Here is an 18,089-nt window from a genome sequence, read left to right on the forward strand (position 1 = left end):
GATTAAATTTACACTGATCAGACATAAGATTCTGACCACCTGAATAATATCTTTTTGGTCCTCTTTTTACTGTAAAAACAGCCTTGACCCCTGAAGGTGTGCTGCGGTATCTGCAACAAGATGTTAGCAACAGATAGTTTGAGTCTTGTAAGATGTGATTTGGGTCCTCTATGGATTGGACTTCTTTGTACATCCCACAGATACTCGACTGGATTAAGATCTTAAGACCTCAGACTTGTTGTTGTGGTCCTCAAACCATTCCTGAACCTTTGTTTTTGTAGCAGGGCTCGGGCCACATCGATCAGGCAATAGTTTCCATGAAAATGTGTCCGTTGTCTGGAACAATGTTTAGTGTCAAAGTAGCATCCACATGTATAGCAGGACACAAGGTTTCCCAACAGAACATTGTCCAAAGCATCACACTGCCTCTGCTAGGGCTGCTCAATTAATCGAATTTTAATCACGATTACGATCTGGGCTTTAAACGATCATTAAAAATGACTGAGCCGATTATTAGCCCCTCCCTCGTGCTTTACTCTCGCGCTGCTCCGTGTGGCAAATCGAGCGCACCTCTCTGCATTTCGAACACGCATCACAACAATTAAGAGGACCCAAGGGAAGCTCGGAAAGCTAAGCAGAAGTTATTTGGAGAGGAGAGTGACTGCCGCTGGTTGAAAAAAGAGGTAAAAAAAACTTCAGTGGTGTGGAAACATTGTGGGTTCGCGGAGTCAGACGTGGCTCAAGTAGACATAGTGTGTAAACTTTGCTACAGTGTGGTAGCTGCACCACAGAGCAACACTGCAAAGTTCACTAAACATAGATGTTTACATTTTTCATTTATTTTTTATATTGCAAACATTTGCACTGTTATCAGTATTTGCACACTATTTTATATTATTTTTTAAAGTCATTATTCAATACATTGTTATTGTTAACCCTTTAAATCCCTGTAGAACCGGAACTGCGTAAGCTAGCGCAATAATTTGTTTTGCATATGAAACTGGAGGAGTTGTACTTACATCTTAGAAACTAGAAACTCGCTTTGCCGATCCGATCAGCTGTTCGTAACACTTCCCACATTGAAACAGACGTCAGTGGAACTATTGCATGTCCGCCATTTCCTGTCCGAAACCGGAAGTGACTTCATTTTCGCGGAAAATGTAGTTTTTTACTTGTAGGCCTTAAAAGCCTATACTGGTGTTTTTATAAGTCATGTTTGACTCTATACTTTTCTGAATAGTTGCTGGGATGCTTAGAACTCGAATTGCACTGCTGGAAATAGTTTGTTTTGATGCACATGCTGTTTTCTTTGCAAATTTGCATCATAGGATTGTTTTTTTGTTTTTCCTGCAGTATATAAAAATTGCTGTATCTCCAAAATAAAACTATGAAGACACTCAAAATAAATTTCCTGTGGTGGGAAACTATTTTTTGTAACTTTTTTGTATTTAAAGTTTTGAGGGATAAGCCTCTTAAATTTCCCCAAGTAGAAATATATGTAAAAAAACCAAAAACAATTTTCAATTTTTTTGTAGTTTATTGCACTTTTTTGCAATTAATGTAATTACTATGGACTTAATGCATACATATTATTAAAATATGGGCTATAACAGTTGTATTGATGTATAGCAACTTGAAATGCTCCCAAAAATGGCACTACAGCATGTAAAAAAAATTATATAAGCTCTGGCGGACTTGGTTCTATGGTAGATCTTAAAGGGTTAAATAAATATCGTCAAATAATCGAGATCTCAATTTCAGTGAAAATAATCGTGATTATCATTTTTGCCATAATCGAGCAGCCCTAGCCTCTGCTACCTTGAATCCTTCCGATAGTGGATCCTGGTGCCATGTGTTCCTCAGGTGAGTAATGCACACGCCCCTTTTACATCTTTTATGTAATGTAAAAGGAAACATGATTCATTAGACCAGGCCACCTTTAAATTCTCTGTGGTCCAGTTCTGATCCTCATGTGCCCACTGTTGGTGCTTTTGACAGTGGACGTGGTCGCCTACCTGGTCAGCAGTTATGCAACAAACTCTGATGCACTTTTCAAGGACACTTATGACAAGGCTACTTGTCAACTGTCATACTCGCTCAAATTATCGTGATGGTAATTTGACAAATTATTGTCCCTCTCTAAACCAAAAAGACAGAGAAGGCATGGTCTGCTTTGACAAGTTACTGGCCAGTGTACATGCAGTGCCCCTCGAGTTCTCATTCATATTTACTCATCATGCGTGGTTCCATGAAGCAGAGGTTAATATCATGGTAGCTACACACATTTTTCATATATAGTACTGGACTATATATTCGAAACAGACTTTTTTGACGAGGGTTGAGTGTGTGTGTGTGTTTGTGTGTGTTTTTAGGTAACTATGCACAAAGCATGATTTGTCTGCCCTTGTTAATGCTGTATGTCTGTGTTCCCTTACTTAACAGAAGCTCTGTTCTGTTCGTTCTGTGCATGTGTTATCCAAAAATGTATATTATGATTGACAAATGAAACCCTCCTCTAACAAAAATCTGATATAATGATACAATTCAGGTGATTTTCCCTTGGAAGGAGGCCAAAGCCCAATTTTATTTATGTAGCATTTGTATCCGGGTAAAACAACGATGTCTATGTCTGCCTAAAGTAAATGACAACCACAACACTAAACATAGCTGGAACACTGTGTTTAAAATGTCAATAGAAACATTTTTAGGTTGTTGTTTTTTTTGTTCTTTTGTTTTTTTCAAACAGCCCTTTTAAAGGGATGTGAGGACTGGCCAAAATGTCCTCACCTTCCCAAAAAGTTCTCACTCCCAAGGTAGCAGTAGAAGCAAACTTGTATTCTTTCTCTGTCTTCCTCTCCCTCTCTGTCTCTCCCTCACTCTCTGAGGCATGCAGCTGTGAATTATAGTGCTGGTCAGCAGTATGACATTGGAGTCTGCATTGGCAGCCATCGTCTGTAGAAACAGAATATTCCAAATAAATCCTTATGCCCACATGCGCTCGCACTCTCTCTCTCTCTCACACACACACACACACACACACACACACACACACACACACACACACACACACACACACACACACACACACACACACACACACACACACAGACTCCCATATAAATCTGTCCTAGCAGGAACACTTCCCTTTTGTGCACAGAGCAGGCAGCTATCAATCTAAAAGAGAGAGGGAGAGGGTGAAACAGTGGAAAGTGGAAGAGAAGAGGAGGGGGAAAAGTGGCCCTGAGACATCCAGAGGGAATAAGGGAGGAAATGCAGACAGTGGAGATGAAGTGAGAGGGGTGGAAGTGATACAGAACTGAGGAAGCTGAAACGACAGGGAGGACAGAAGATCTAGTGGACGGCAGGAGGGGAAAGGGGGAGCGTTAAGAGTTATGAACCTGTCCATATTTACTGTCGCTAGAAGATAGGCTTCCACTCAAACGGATGCGTGTGTATGCATGTGTGAATCTCCTGTTCAGTCCAAACCCAGATGCTAATTTTTGTTGAGTGGATCCAGGCCTCGGCACATGCAGTCCAGCAGCAAGTGGCTTTGGACAGCCTATTTAGCCTTGATGCCCCTATGCTGTGTGACAGTGAGCCAGGTCCTCACACCTGAGTAGAAAGTTAAAGAGTGGATGGCATTGCTTGGACAGCAGCTGAGCCATTCAGCAGCTGCACCTTGCAAGCCAGGCCAAGTGATTTCAACAGGCTTATCATAAGATTCAGCTTGGGCACTGTGAGTGTCTGTACAATGCGCTATTGTACAGTATCTGTGCTTGGAAACTTGGCTGTTCAGGAGCACAATACATGTGGTGAAAGGGAAAATGCTCTCTGTCAGGATGGAAAAAGCTAAATGTGGAGGTGAAGAACCCAGGATTACCATTACAGTGAAAGCATGTTTATACTGCAGGCATGCTCATTGGTCAAAAGACTCCTGACAGAATCAGACAAGCTTGAGGGAACAATTTAATCATCGCAACATCTGTACCTTTTAGTCTGATCAATTCCACATTACACTGCATCTGACGAACAGGATGCTCAATCTAATTTTTAGCATAAGGGTTAAAAGCGTCTGTGAAGCCTGACCTTTGTCTTTGTGCAGTCTATGCTGGAATTTGATATGCTTTAAGTAACAAACAGCAGATGTTGTTTGCATTCAGAAGAAGTAGTCAAGTTACGTGGTGCCTTTCCAGGGAGTAAATGTGATAGAATTGCTGCTTTTCTGGACCGTTGATGCACATCAATGCTGCGAAATAGGATGTGTTGGAGCACTCATGCATGCCGCCATGCGCTCAGTTCAGCCGTTTGAGCTTACACAGGAAACAAAAGGTCTAAGTGTATGGACAGGCATCACATGTCCTACCTGTGCTAAGCATCTGTTGGGACACATTTTCTCTTGGTCTGTCTTAAAATCAGTGTTACAACTTATTATGCAGTTTGATCTGAGATATTAGTTGTTTATTTAAAATTGGTAGGTTTTCTGAAATGCTGAAGTACAGTTTTGTGGAAAAAAACTGGTATGTGTGTCTGTATAAAAAAGCTTTGACAGGCGTCACTAATAGGGTGAGGGCTCTGTAGACAGTCTCGCAGGAAAAATATAAATATAAATAAAGCAGCTGTAGATGGAGTAGCAGTTTTTTTCCTATTGCTTTGATGTCAGATGTTTTCTTCTAAGCCTGAAATGAGTTTTCATATCTGATTTGACATTTGCAAAATGGCACCTAAAACCATTATTACAGAATTTTCTGATTCCAGTCTGAAACTCTTCTCAAGAAAATAAGAGAAGACTTGTTTTTTTGTTTTCAACTTATTGTGCAAAGGCCGTGATTTCTGTGGTGTATGAATACAGCAGAAATCAGCCGTGTTGTCTCAGAGTGACTAAAGCAGACTATTTCAAACACCACAAATAACACATTTTCCTTTCTGTGTCTCTGTCCGTCAGAAGTGGCTCCCTACCTACGAGGGGGTGGACAAGGGCAGCAGGTGGTGTTAGAGGGAAACAGACTGGTGCTGACCTGCCTGGCTGGAGGCAGCTGGCCTCTGCAGTACCGCTGGACTCTCAACAACAGCAACATCACTGACTGGACGCCACAGTACAGGTCAGTTAGCACCCACTGCCTAGTTATTATGTCAGACTTTCTGTCGTGAATCTTCTCATTGTCTTTAAGTGTATATGTCTCTCTCGTACCCTTCCTTTCATATACAAACATCTGCAGAGTAAGAGCTGTTCCCGTTAGAGATGGAGTGTGTGTAGAGGTCAGAGCATTCGGACAGCAGAGCCAAAGTGAGATTAATAATTACATTAGCACCATAAATATGTATATGGTGTGGGTAAAGAGGAGGGGATCCAATCAATATGTCTGTGCTGTTTCTTTGCTTTTTGCCCTGTACCTTTTCTTCTCCTCCTCCTCCTCCTGTGCCCCCTCTCTCTCTGTCCCTGTGTGTGTTGGTTGGTAAGAACTAAGCAATTCCTCTCGGCAAAACTGCAGCTGTGAAACAAAATTGTTTTTCACATCATTCAGAAATGGAGGGAATCTTGGGAATGCATACACACTGAAGGAGGGAGAGGTTGAGCCAGCAGTTTTGTAGGCAGTCGTTGTTCGAGCCAGGAGGTGCAGTGTGGCTCTGGACTGCTCTCAGCGTTCTGGCTACTTTAGTTTGGTGAGGCTATGCTGAATTGGCAAGCTGCAGTGAATATGAGTGTGTGTGCGTGTGTGTGTGTGTGTGTGTGTGTGTCAGGATGTGGCCATCTGCTAAGCCTGATTTTAGTGTTCTACCTTTGCAACTTTATATATGCTCATTTACATATTTTATTCTCAGTTAAATGAAGACATATAGTGTGGGATGAGATATTGAACCTCACTAGATCCTGATGTGCTATATAGCAATAGCACCTTTCTGCCATTGATATATAAACCATTTTCAGCAAATTGGACGGCCTGCAGCTTTGTGCATGCTGCTGCTACAGGAGCGGGACCAAGCAGTGCTCGATAGCAGTGCTTTGCTGTGATTTTTGGTCATGTTTACAGTTAATACGGGTCTCACAGATCCACTTAGTTTAACATAAACTCAGAAACATGCTTTGGGCTTCCACATAGTAAAATATATATGGAATATTTTATTTTTCTTCATCCTTTATCTTAGTTTAAAGCGCTGGTCAGTGGAGAATTCAGATGCACAGTAAGTGACAATGATTTACATTAATGTAAGCTTCAGCTCCGGCTTCTTTTATCATTGTCAGTTCAACGGCAGTAGCCTGCCACTTTTTGCACATTGTGAGTTGGAATAAAAACATCACTAAGACAAGTTAGACTCTCAAAAAAAAAGAAGGCAGCAGCGTTTGCTTTGTTTTCAGGGACACTTATGACAAGGCTACTGCATTGTCTTCAAAACTGTATAACATGCTTGGCTGACAAACTTATTTCTCACAATGCATGTGTTTTTTCCCTCAAGCCAATACTTGTCTCAGTTACGTGCTGTATAGTTTTAGAATAATATAAACCTGTTGAAAACACATAAATATTAATAATTTCTGGTCTGACGAACTTCAGATTTAATGTAAAATGACTACCGTCCTACATTTACCTTCTTCTTTTGTGCAGTCTCTCATCACAGTATTACACAAAACAAAATCGATTTTTATTTCTTGAATCAGTCAATCACATTTAACGCTAAGCTTGTCAGAGAAACTGACTAGGAAATTACTGCATTGTCTATATATATATCTGTATCTAAATATAGTGGTAGATGACAGAAATCTAACAACTTGTTGGAACTTAAAACACATGGTGTTTCCGCTGCACACGGCTGTTGAAAATGTAGCTGACCAGAGAGAGAGGGAGATAGATTGGTGGTAGAAAGTGTCCAATATCAAAATCTGTTTTAGGATCAGAGCTGCTGTGTAATGTGTCGTTCCTGATTCAAATGGAGTTGGGTTTGTGAGTCTTTGATGTACATGTGTGTATTTGTGTCTGCGGGTTTGTGTATGTTGGCAGCATGCACTGACAGCCTGGGAGTTAAATACTTGGCTGTCCTGGTATTCGTAATGAGCCCCAAAGCGATGTCCGGTTTTGCTATGTCTATCCGGTTTGTGCGGAATGTGTGTGTGTGTGTGTGTGTGTGTGTGTGTGTGTGTGTGTGTGTGTGTGTGTGTGTGTGTGTGTATTTGTCCAGCATGGTACCAACCTAGATCCTATGCCAAGCTTCCCATTAGTGAAGCACAGTCCATTAAAACCCCATTAACAATCCTTCTCAGAAAAAAAAGACCTCGCAAACATCAAAAACCTTTTCATACGCGGCACACAGACGCAAACAGACATACATACATGTACACAAACTGTGCATATGCTCTCTCTGCCTTCTGTTATCTGGAAACTTTTACAACCTTAGGCCCAATCCATTTTCTGAGATCAAGGACATGAAAGGGAATTACACAAGAGTGCACGCATATGGACAACCAGACCTCCACCTTCGTTCCCTTCTGTCTTGTTGGTCTCCAGACATCACTCCCAGTTTTATTTTTATTTACAGCTTTGAGAAGAAAAACCTACCCTTATAGTCTTCCTCTCCATGTGTCCATCTTTAGGTTGTCTATGCCGTCCCTGAAGAGGACTGATGCTGGACTGTATCAGTGTATGGTGAGGAACAGGATGGGAGCAGTAATACACAGGAGAACGGAGGTGCAGGTGGCCTGTAAGTACACACAGCATACACGGACACACACACGCTGGTTTAAAGTAAACTGAGTAAAACAATTGAAGATGTTGTTTTGTGCACAATTAAAACTTAACAAGCTTCAGCTTTGCTCAATTCTTACAATCTTACAAATATTGAAACAGTGATGGTTTAAAAAAGCATTAGATAGCATCTTGGCTAATGCTAACTGACTGTGAAGACAGCGTGATTGGTCAGTTCCAATACTGATTCTACATCAACAGTTTTATGATGATGTAGGGACAACACCAACACCGGCATATCTGATTGTGCAGTAAATGTATTGTGATGCATTGGTGTTGATCTTCATACTCTTCATCCTTCTCTCTTTTCCTCAAGTTCTGGGTAACTTCTTGGCCGAAGAGCAGAGAAAGACGGTGACTCAGGGCCGAGCAGCCCTCATCAACCCTCCTCCCCTTGCTTCGTTTCCTCAACCATTGGTCACATGGTACAAAGATGGACACAAGATAATCCCCAACAACCGAATGTAGGTGTTTCTTTTACCCTTTTGCTTTGTGTCTTGAGCACGCACTTGTGTTTGTATGGTGTCTTTTGCAGTCTCGAGCACAAAGTGTGTCTAACAAAATACCGCCTGAGATAAAATTTTAATTTTACAGTTCTTATCCCACAGTGGTGTATTAATTAGTGTTCTGCAGAAGCACAAAAGTTCTTTTAATCCTCGCATGTCAATTGCTATGAATAATAAGCTATTTAGATAACTGACCCTTTTCATAAGAAGAGACACAGGACATTATCAAGAGAAGATAAAGCGGGCTTTTCAGTGAATCAAATCTACAAGGTTATTAAGTAATTTTAGGTGCATGGGAGATATTCTTTTATATTAATTGTACAGCAGAGATATGAGGGTCCCTGTGTTGTGTAAGCTGTGCTTCACAGTCTTTTTGTTTGATGTTATTCTCCAGCTCTTTTTGAAATGCTGACAATTTGCATATTATTTCTTAGTTGCTGCAGATATCCTGTAAGTGTCACTCTTTTGAAAAAATGCTCATAAGCTAAGCACAGGGATGGTAGTGTGCTTTTGGTTTGCAGAGTGGTGTGATATAGATTCAGGCAGCATTTTAAATTAATTTGGGATATGCACCTTTTTGAATCGGCTCCTCTGTGACAATAGCTGTTGAGATGGAGACCTTCAGTGATTTTATTAGTCTCTGCTTGCACTCTGAGATAACTAACTCCCCATTAAGACCACTAACTGCTCCCCAGTGTGTTATTGAATGAAATTGTCAGTGGCCTTGCTGTACACGTAAACGGACAGACAGCAACCTTTTCACCCCTTTAACGACAGACACCACCTCCAAAGAGCTTTTCAGAATGCTATGTGGATTCAGGTTATATAAACAGGTTTTTTTTTTTTTACTTTGGGGGGGGGCGTTGCTTTTGTTTCTGGTTCACATCAAGTTTGAATTTGCTTTTAATTTGGACGAACTAGGATAATGTACTCCTGTTAAGTTAATGGGGCTTTATTGAGAGTGGCTTAATGATAGTGGACTGCAATTATTTTGCTGCACACGACACTATCTGCATGAAGGTGTTTTCAGTCAAAGCATCCCTGCTGAAGTGTGCTCCCTGCTGCTGTACACGAAAATAAAAAAACAAAGAGGAGCCCTTGTTATAGTTACAGATTATTCCGTGATTATTTCAATAAAAATACATCTGCAGTAGATATGGAGCATCTGTGGCCAGGGGACAAGATTGTTAGTGCCTGAAACTTTTCTTTTGTGTTTGCTTATATCTTAGCGCTACCAACCAACCACATTTAAGCAGGTTTTATTGGCGTGCCGGTAAACAGTGAAGAAAAACGATCTGCAATCTTAAAAACACTAGCTACTGTGCGAGGAGGATTTAACCTTTAAAATTAGCAATAGGGAATCAGCGGTAGAGATTTTCTCAGCTTTATTAGAGCCTGACCAATTTATCAGCAGGCTGATATGTTCAGCTGATATTAGCTCATAACATTCATGTTATGAGTGTTGATACTGGATAATTTGTCCAACAGAGGGTACTCTGCAACTTCCCTGTTGACAACACACAAACATAACAACAAGATGATACAAGCAGAGTCTGGCAGAGAGGAAATAAGTTAATAACAAGCAAATAAATAACTGTAGATATCAAATATAAGGCAAATTCGATTATTTGGTTTGTGTGTCTGAAAGAAAACAACATTGGCTGTTATCAGATATCAGAATATTTGATTGTTAAATCACCAAATATCTGTATAGGTGTTGATCTTAAAATTGGACAGAGCTTTTATCACTTCTCCTTATGTTGCTACTCCCACTATTATGTTTTTCATCAATTTCTGAACTAACTTTGAAACAAAAGCACACAACGACCCCAGGCACCTCTTTCTCTACATACCAGCTTCATGACCTTTAGTAACATCTCAAGTGCTCGTTGGGACATTAATGAGTCCAATTCTAGTCCCACAGACCTGCTGTGGAGGATGTATCCTCACATTAACCCTGAAAAGAGCTGGTTTATAAGATCTGACATGTGACTCCATGGTGACTTTAAAAGCCTGCTAGCATATGCGGAGTATACATTTAAATTTGGATTCTAATATCCATCTACTGTAAATCAACCCTGACAGCAATGAAACGCTTTAAAGTATCAACCTTTTTGTCAGAACTGCTCCTGACACAAAGGTTAAGTACTATATTAATGCCTGGATATATTCTGGAAGCTCCATAGCCTACAGTACACCAATAGAGGGAAATATATAATTAATAGTAAAAGCCTAAGGTGAAGCTGAGGTGGGTGCTTGGATCGTAGAGTAAGCACTGATGTAACAGTTGCAGCAGTAGGTTAGCAGAGCATTTAAACAATGTGATGTGACAGTGAACAATCGGCTGCCCGATTTTATCATATCCACAAGCCTGAGGCCAATACAGAGCCTGCAGATGTCAAAATGGTCACAGCCAGAAGGAATGTGTGGACACCTGACTATGGTTAGAGTTGGAGGTCACATCATCCAGAATGATCTCTACAGTGGGGATGATGATGATGATGATGATGATGTAAACTGTTTACCAGTGTAAACGGTACATGGTTACAGATGATGTTAAAACAGCTCTTTTTATAGCACATTGTATTTCACTTTATACAGCACATTTGTGGTGCACTTACAGTATATCAAAAATGAAGAAGCTTCAGGTGGTTTATATATATATGTGGTGATAATTGATTCCGAAAATATGGTTGTCATGGTTTTAACCGTACCTGCTTCAGGTGATACAATATATTTCCAGTTTCTTGGATCACAGGAACAATTTTTTATTCACTTTGTAATTATTGTAATGACTCGTGATTGCATTTTGTGTGTGTGTGTGTGTGTGTGTGTGTGTGTGTGTGTGGGGGGGGGGGGGGTGTTATCCTGGTTTTGTCTTTTATTACTTTTCTGTTCCATTATATCCAAATGGGCTGCAGTGTTTGAAATACAGTTCCAAGTTTGGCAGGTATACTCAGCTGAGCAGTCAACACAGAGATTACAGTGGCCAGTATTGGAAATGGTATATGTCGCTGAAGTAGCTCCAGTGGCTCCATTACTCTTTGCCATTTATCTTGATTAAGTTGAGGGGGGAAAAACTGATAAAACTTTCTGTCCTAAAATGCACAGTCAAGACATTTTATTACCAGGAAAACCCATAAAATTCATGAGTTTCCTCAGCTATTTATTGCAGACACAGTTTGCACTGAATTCCAGACTGCCTTCACTAAAGTAATAAGAAATTAAGGCATTTATATGAAATACAATGTAAGTGGCATTCTGTTAATAACAAGCCGCTGTGCTTTTTCAAATGGCAAAAGCTTGGCACTCAATGTAGGAGGCATTTTATTTAGACCATATTCCAATCTTATAAAGATGGAATGAGGTGTGTTGCCTCTAATAATTTGGTATGAATAGTTTCTATCTCAGTTATCTGTCTTGGATGCTGACAGCAGTCTCTCCAGTCCTCGAGAGAGTTAGATATGAGAAACAGAGAAACCAGTAGAAACTCTAGAGATTCATCTTTTTTTTCCTTTTTTTTTCATCTGATGCAGTTTTTGACTCCTCTAGTATAGCGGTGGATCAGAATAGTAAAATAAAAAAAGAGAGACAATCAGTCTTTTTGCTAAGTTAACAGATGATAACAGGCTTAGAGCATTTATTGGCAGCTGAGCTAGCCAAAATACACTGTAACCAATGCCCAGGACATTCCTGGTGCTAGCTAGCTGCCTGACTTTGGCCAGCAGTCTGTTTTAACAGATACAGGGCTATGAAACAAAGGTTTTTCTTAAATCATGATCAGTTCAATTCAATTAAATGTTATTAATGTAGCGCCAAATCACAACAACAGTCACCTCAAGTTGCTCTATATTTATATATTAGTGTAAAAAGCTCTATACTAATACAATCAGGCACCACTGTATAAGCAAACACTTGGAGACAGTGGGAAGGAAAAGCTCATTTTAAACAGGAAAGAATTAGCAACAACCAAGCTTAGAGAGGGCCAGCCATCTGCCATGACTGTTTGGGGATGAGGGGAGGGAGACAGGACAAAAGACAAGCCGTGGAAGTGAGACAGAGTAACATGTTTTCATTTATTTACACATGTAGCAGCTCTAAAATAGAAACACATAATCTAGATAAAATACACTCATTGTGTCACTTAGACATGTTTTTGTGATTGTGTTTTTTTGTAAATTGAGCGAAAAACATGTGGTTTCTTGTGATGATTGCAGGGTTTTAGCTAGAAAAGTTGTTTGAGCCAGCAGCAGCAATGGGTCAGGGATTTGGTACAATGTAATGCTGTGCTCGTTTCATGTAGCACTGTCCACCTGCTATGACGCTAATTGTTAATTGTGTGCTGGCTGAGACAGAACAGCGGGGCTACGTTTGTGCGCCTCGACACACACAGGATGAGGAGGGAGGCACCCTGGGAGCGAAACATCATATTAAATCATAACCTCATTTATATTCAGTGATGAATGATTTAGCTCAACCTTGAATAATGGACATAAGTGGACTGATTTCAGCTGAACACGTAAAATGAAATAAAGTCTGAACACTTTCCTGGTACTTTATTCTAGCAGTAGGTAATCTTAACTGTTATAGAAAAACTCTCCAGTGCACAGACCATAGCGGTCAACTTAGAATAGGCGGGCCAGCGCTCTCGTATTACAGCCATGTAATGATACCACTGAACATAAATTATCACTTATATTTCTGTCCTGGTTGCTTAATAGATCTTTAGCAAAAACCTATATCCACAAAGCAACAAATCCACACTCCTCTGAACCTTACAGAAGCACAGTAGGCCGCTCCCTTATTTCCCAAGAGGTCACCACAACGGATGGATCCACATGTTTGATTTGGCACCGATTTTAGGCCAGATGCCCTTCCTGATTCAACCCTCGCATTTTTCCTGGCCTGGGTCTGGCACTAGGAGTACACCAGCTTGTGAATCCCTGTGGTTGGGTTTGTCTCCTGCTGGACTTGAACCGGATATCTTTCACCATTATAAAGCACAGTTCTCTGTGATATCTATGCAGTACAAGTAGTAAAAACACAAATTATAGAGACTCTTCTCCCTGTTCACTGATAAGATGTATTTGTTTATTCCTATTAAGAGGTGGGTACACCCTTGGGAGCAGTTGTGTTGGCACTTTGTTTGGGCGGAGAAGATCTGATTGGTGTGAACCTTGGGAGCGAAGAGTCTCAAATTCAAGGTTTTCGCACCAGTATCTGTATCCATGGAAACAACATAAAAATGACAGCTAGTTCTGCCCCTTTGCAAAGTCTGAGCATGGTGAAATATTTTGTAAACAGAAATATTTTAAATAAAATTGCAACGTTTTCATTCGAATCATTTCATGGGTTTCTGGTGTTCCTGCTCTTCCAAAACAGAGTCGCCTATAATGTGAATAGGAAAAGTGGATCTCTCCACGCCATTATCAGGTATTAATATAATCTGGATAAAAACATTCAGCTCTGCATTGTGAATTGAAATATTCTGATTTGCTTGCAGCCCACATTCACATACTGAGATGAAGATTCATGCATAACACTTCCTTTGAACCCTCATAGAAAAGACTAATTTGCACCTTTCTTCACAGCTCCCCTCCTGTCTCTACAAGACACTCTTTCCCCCTCTCACCTCCCTGCTCCATGTCTGTCCTCCTACTTTTCTGCCTCTAAATTATTCTTCATATTGCTTTGTTCCCTCAGTTGGCTGCCCTTCTCTCACTCTTTGCCTCTTTTATGGTCATTATCATGCTACAGGATATAGTGTTATACAGAACTCATAAACCTCTGTTTCTGAATAAACTGCTTAACGGCTGTGGTGCGTGCACGAACACACACACACACTCACACGCACACACACGCACACACACACACGCACACTGAAAATCTGTCTCTTCAGACCAATCTCAGTTGCGTCTACCTGGCACAAGCGTCTCTGTGTGCGCTCATGTGTGTCAGAGTGAGTGCAGTGAATATTTGCACAGCCCTACGTGTGTAACGGTGTGTGTGTGTGAGGTTACGCTGGCTGATCCTGCGGTCCGGTGAGACGGGGCCAGATGGTGCCTGGCGGTTGGCTGTCTTCGTGGTGACCGAGTTGATGATTTCGTTTATGAAGTTTATTGATCCGATATGCATCACTCCCAGAGTCCCCAGCCCCATCTCACTGTCTGTCTCTCTACCTCTCCCCTGCTCTCAATTTATGTCCATGTGCCTGCCCCTAACCCCACTCTGCATATCCAACACACACACACACACACACACACACACACACACACACACACACACACACACACACACACACACACACACACACACCACTCTGCATATCCAACACACACACACACACACACACACACACACACACACACACACACACACACACACACACACACACACACACACACACACACACCACTCTGCATATCCAACACACACACACACACACATCCTGTCTATGAACATTCCCAAACTCCCTAGCCTCAAAATACTGGCCAGCAAAGAACTTACAAGCTGTCACTTCCCACACACTCTGCTCTAATCTAATGGAGCCCCCACTCCCTGTCCTCCCCATCTCCACTCCATGCTGCTCTGCCATCTCTCTGATGTCCCACCCCTCTCCCTCTCCTTGCAAAATGTTTTTCCTGCCCTCATCCTCCTATTTTTAAACGGGCTCTAAACTTCAGACTTTTTTTTCTCTCTCAGCTGTCCAGCAGCAGTTAAAAAACAACTTGGGGACAGTGCTCCCACCTCAGCGCCGCAGACACTGATATATATTTGAGCTGTGACCTGCTGCCCAGGTCGAGAGGAGAGAGCTGCTGTTTTTAATTAGCTCTGTGGCCTGTGGCAGATGGACGTGAAATGATTCTGATAGCCGGCAGCTTCAAGAGGACGGGCTGGACGAGGAGAATTAGAATTCGCCTTTCTTTTTCCATCAGGGACACATGAAGCCCGGATTGATCAAATAAAGGCAGTGATCTATGCAGAAGCATGCCAGGAAGGACAGTGAATATTTCAGCTTCTTGTTGCTGGGGAGTTGAGCGGTGTGGAGAGCAGTGATGTCACAAGCCATCAGTGTCAGAACTGGGCCTTATGGGAACTATTTCTCCTTATACCTGGCCTAAGCTGCCATACGCCGTGGTGGGGTATGTGTGAGTGTGTGCGTTTCTGAAAATTCATTCATTTTAATTTGTCAAACACTACTCTAACAGAAGGAACGATTCATTATTTCACCGCTCTCCGTCGCACGCACACACGTACGCACACATAATCAGCAGAGGTCTGAACAGAAGGAACTTTCTCGGTGTCTGAACTTTGCAAGCAGATGTTGTGTGTGTTTGTGTGTGAGAGCGTGCACACATATTCATGTGTATGGATGAGGCAAACAGCAAGATCAAGAGGAAAAGAGCATCATTTGGAGGGAGACTTAAAAGACACGTAGCCTTAGATCTCACCACATGTTGAAAAATGCAACCGGCCATTTGAAAGGTCTTCCATCCACGACAGTAGCGCCGCAGTTGTTAATGAGTGCATTTCTCACGGCGTGCAAAAGGAAGCATCAAAGTGGCTGAGGAGAAGAAGAAGAAGAAGACATGAATAAAAAAAAAAGCTTGCAGGAAATGAATATGGAGTAAAGAGTTTAAGCTCAACTCAATCCATTGTGTCTGGAACTTAATCTCTGGAGCCACCAGAAGCTTAGATACTGTATGTGACTTTCTTCTCAATGATATGATTTAGTTACTTTTGGGATTACAAAGACATCCCAGACATGTAGGATTTAAAGACATGTGGCAGCACTACGACGAGCCATGTGCCAAATTTTTTCTGCATTTACGCATATACTGTATTCTACAATCCTCTTTTTGTCAGTCTTTGTTAAAGCTTTCATTTAATTTTTTATTACATAAACTTTCTTACAGAGCAAGTACAGTTGTGAGTCTTATCCAAGTTCTTGTACTTTCTTATTTTAATGTTTATATGGAGCACTGAGAAACTTTATTCATCTCCCAAATTTAGAGTGGGTTTATTAGACTTTCTGAAACCTTATACACTGCTCAAAGAAAGAAAGAAAAAAAAGGAACACTCTGAGAACACATCGTGTCTCAATGGAGAAAAAATCATGCTGGATATGTTGGGGGCGACTGTGGCTCAGGAAGCATATCTGTAACCGGAAGGTCGCCGGTGGCATTGTAAAGCACTTTGGGTGCCTTGAAAAGCGCTATATAAATCCAATCCATCCATCCATCCATCCATCCATTTGCTTCCGCTAATATATATATTGTTTAGTATTAAGCTTTGCTTGTTCCATATTCAGCTTTTCAGCAAAACGTGTTTGAGTCCATAAGAAAAGATTCATTCTTATATCTGGAGCAATAAATATATTTCAATAAATATTAACGTTAGCCCGCGACTTTGTTCCAGTTTTGAATTTTGGCCCACTGTGTATCTGAGTTTGACACCCCTGTTCTACAGCCCTGTCCAGCTGTCCTAGAGAAATTGCCTGTCTCCTGAACTTCTACCACGCTGTTGAGCCTGTGCTGGGAGAGACAGTAAACATTCTGCCAATGGCACGTATTGATGTGCTATCCTAAAGGGGCTGGACTACCTGAGCAACCTCTGTAGAGTCCAGGTATCGCCTCGTGCTACCAGTAGTGACACTGACCACAACCAAATGCAGTCAGAAAAGACGAGGAGGAAAAATAACCCCCTCTGTTAATTAACTGACCACATCAATATCCCAGAGGTTTTATTGATGTCGTGCTATACTATGATTTAAAAATGTTCCTTAATTTTTTTTTTGAGCAGTGTGTAATGTTCGTGTAACTTCAGTCATCCAGTCATCCATCCATGGTAGCCTTAAATGAGTTGACCTCTCATCCAAGAGGTTACTTTATTTTAACTGCTGATGGAGAGTTGCAGGTACTTAAACCCCAGTGGTGTTGTCCCTTTGGAGGTGGTCCTGAGAATCATTGAGCCATCCTGTCATCATGTGAGTTGTTAGGGTCACAAGAGCTTTGGTGTCAGTGTATAGAATACCGTCCTCTTCAATGATAGCTGCACAGTCAAGGCATACCTGTTCTTCTGTTATCCTGGTGTCATCCTCAATGAAGTTGATTTTTCTGTGAATAGATGTTCTACATCTTGGGTTTTGATGTTGAGGTGTCATCCACATACCTGATGCACTGGAAAAGTACTATCCCTCTGAAAGAGCTTAGAGCTTTACTTTTCACTTATACTCTGTGGATGTTTGTTGCTATGTGGGAACCTGGGGAAGCCATGGTACATGTATGCTTTTGCCTGGATAAACCCTTGTTCTATTTGAAGTATGTGGTAATGAAGCAAAGATTTAACAGGATGGAAATCAGGGGTGAAGTTGGTTCTCTGATGTGTAAGGAAATCTCACAGGAGTATTCTTCCTAGACACATGGTGCAGCATAGTAGTGCCAGCTCATCAGGATGAGGCGTAGCTTAAAAGAGGAAGGACACTCTTTCGAGGATCCCACTGTTCACATTTTGAACCGCTAGATGCTTCAAGAACGGAGTAAAGGATGTCGTCTTTGTGCACATGGGATGACAACCTTTGAACAGAGGTGGTGGTTTAAAGGCCACCTATAGATCCCTTTCCTGGCGATTCAAAACCCACTCACACCTTGATCCTGGCGACATTACGAACTCACACGATTGCAGGGTGGGGCACCATCTCACACAGAATTCACAATTTGGCTCAACCTAAAAACTCTCGTGATGACAGAGTTGGTCGTGTCACGGTGAGAGCCCCCAAATACTGTTCACATGTGCACAGAAGTAGCCCACGTGTTCCAGAAATCTGATTATGCTAGAATACTACTGT

The 18,089-nt window shown here is 41.4% G+C and overlaps 1 protein-coding gene across 1 annotated transcript in view; it reads left to right on the forward strand.

The window, feature by feature from the left end:
• Positions 1 to 18,089, forward strand: part of LOC113024443 (protein sidekick-1) — a 298,320-nt gene that overhangs the window by 99,516 nt on the left and 180,715 nt on the right. The window contains exons 2-4 of the mRNA XM_026171546.2: positions 4,943 to 5,099; positions 7,586 to 7,692; positions 8,053 to 8,200. Of these exons, the coding sequence (XP_026027331.1) occupies positions 4,943 to 5,099; positions 7,586 to 7,692; positions 8,053 to 8,200 (412 nt within the window). The remainder of the gene's footprint in view (positions 1 to 4,942; positions 5,100 to 7,585; positions 7,693 to 8,052; positions 8,201 to 18,089) is intronic.

The sequence above is a fragment of the Astatotilapia calliptera genome, chromosome 6 (assembly GCF_964374335.1).
Source record: "Astatotilapia calliptera chromosome 6, fAstCal68.1, whole genome shotgun sequence".
In the NCBI taxonomy this organism is placed as follows: domain Eukaryota; kingdom Metazoa; phylum Chordata; class Actinopteri; order Cichliformes; family Cichlidae; genus Astatotilapia; species Astatotilapia calliptera.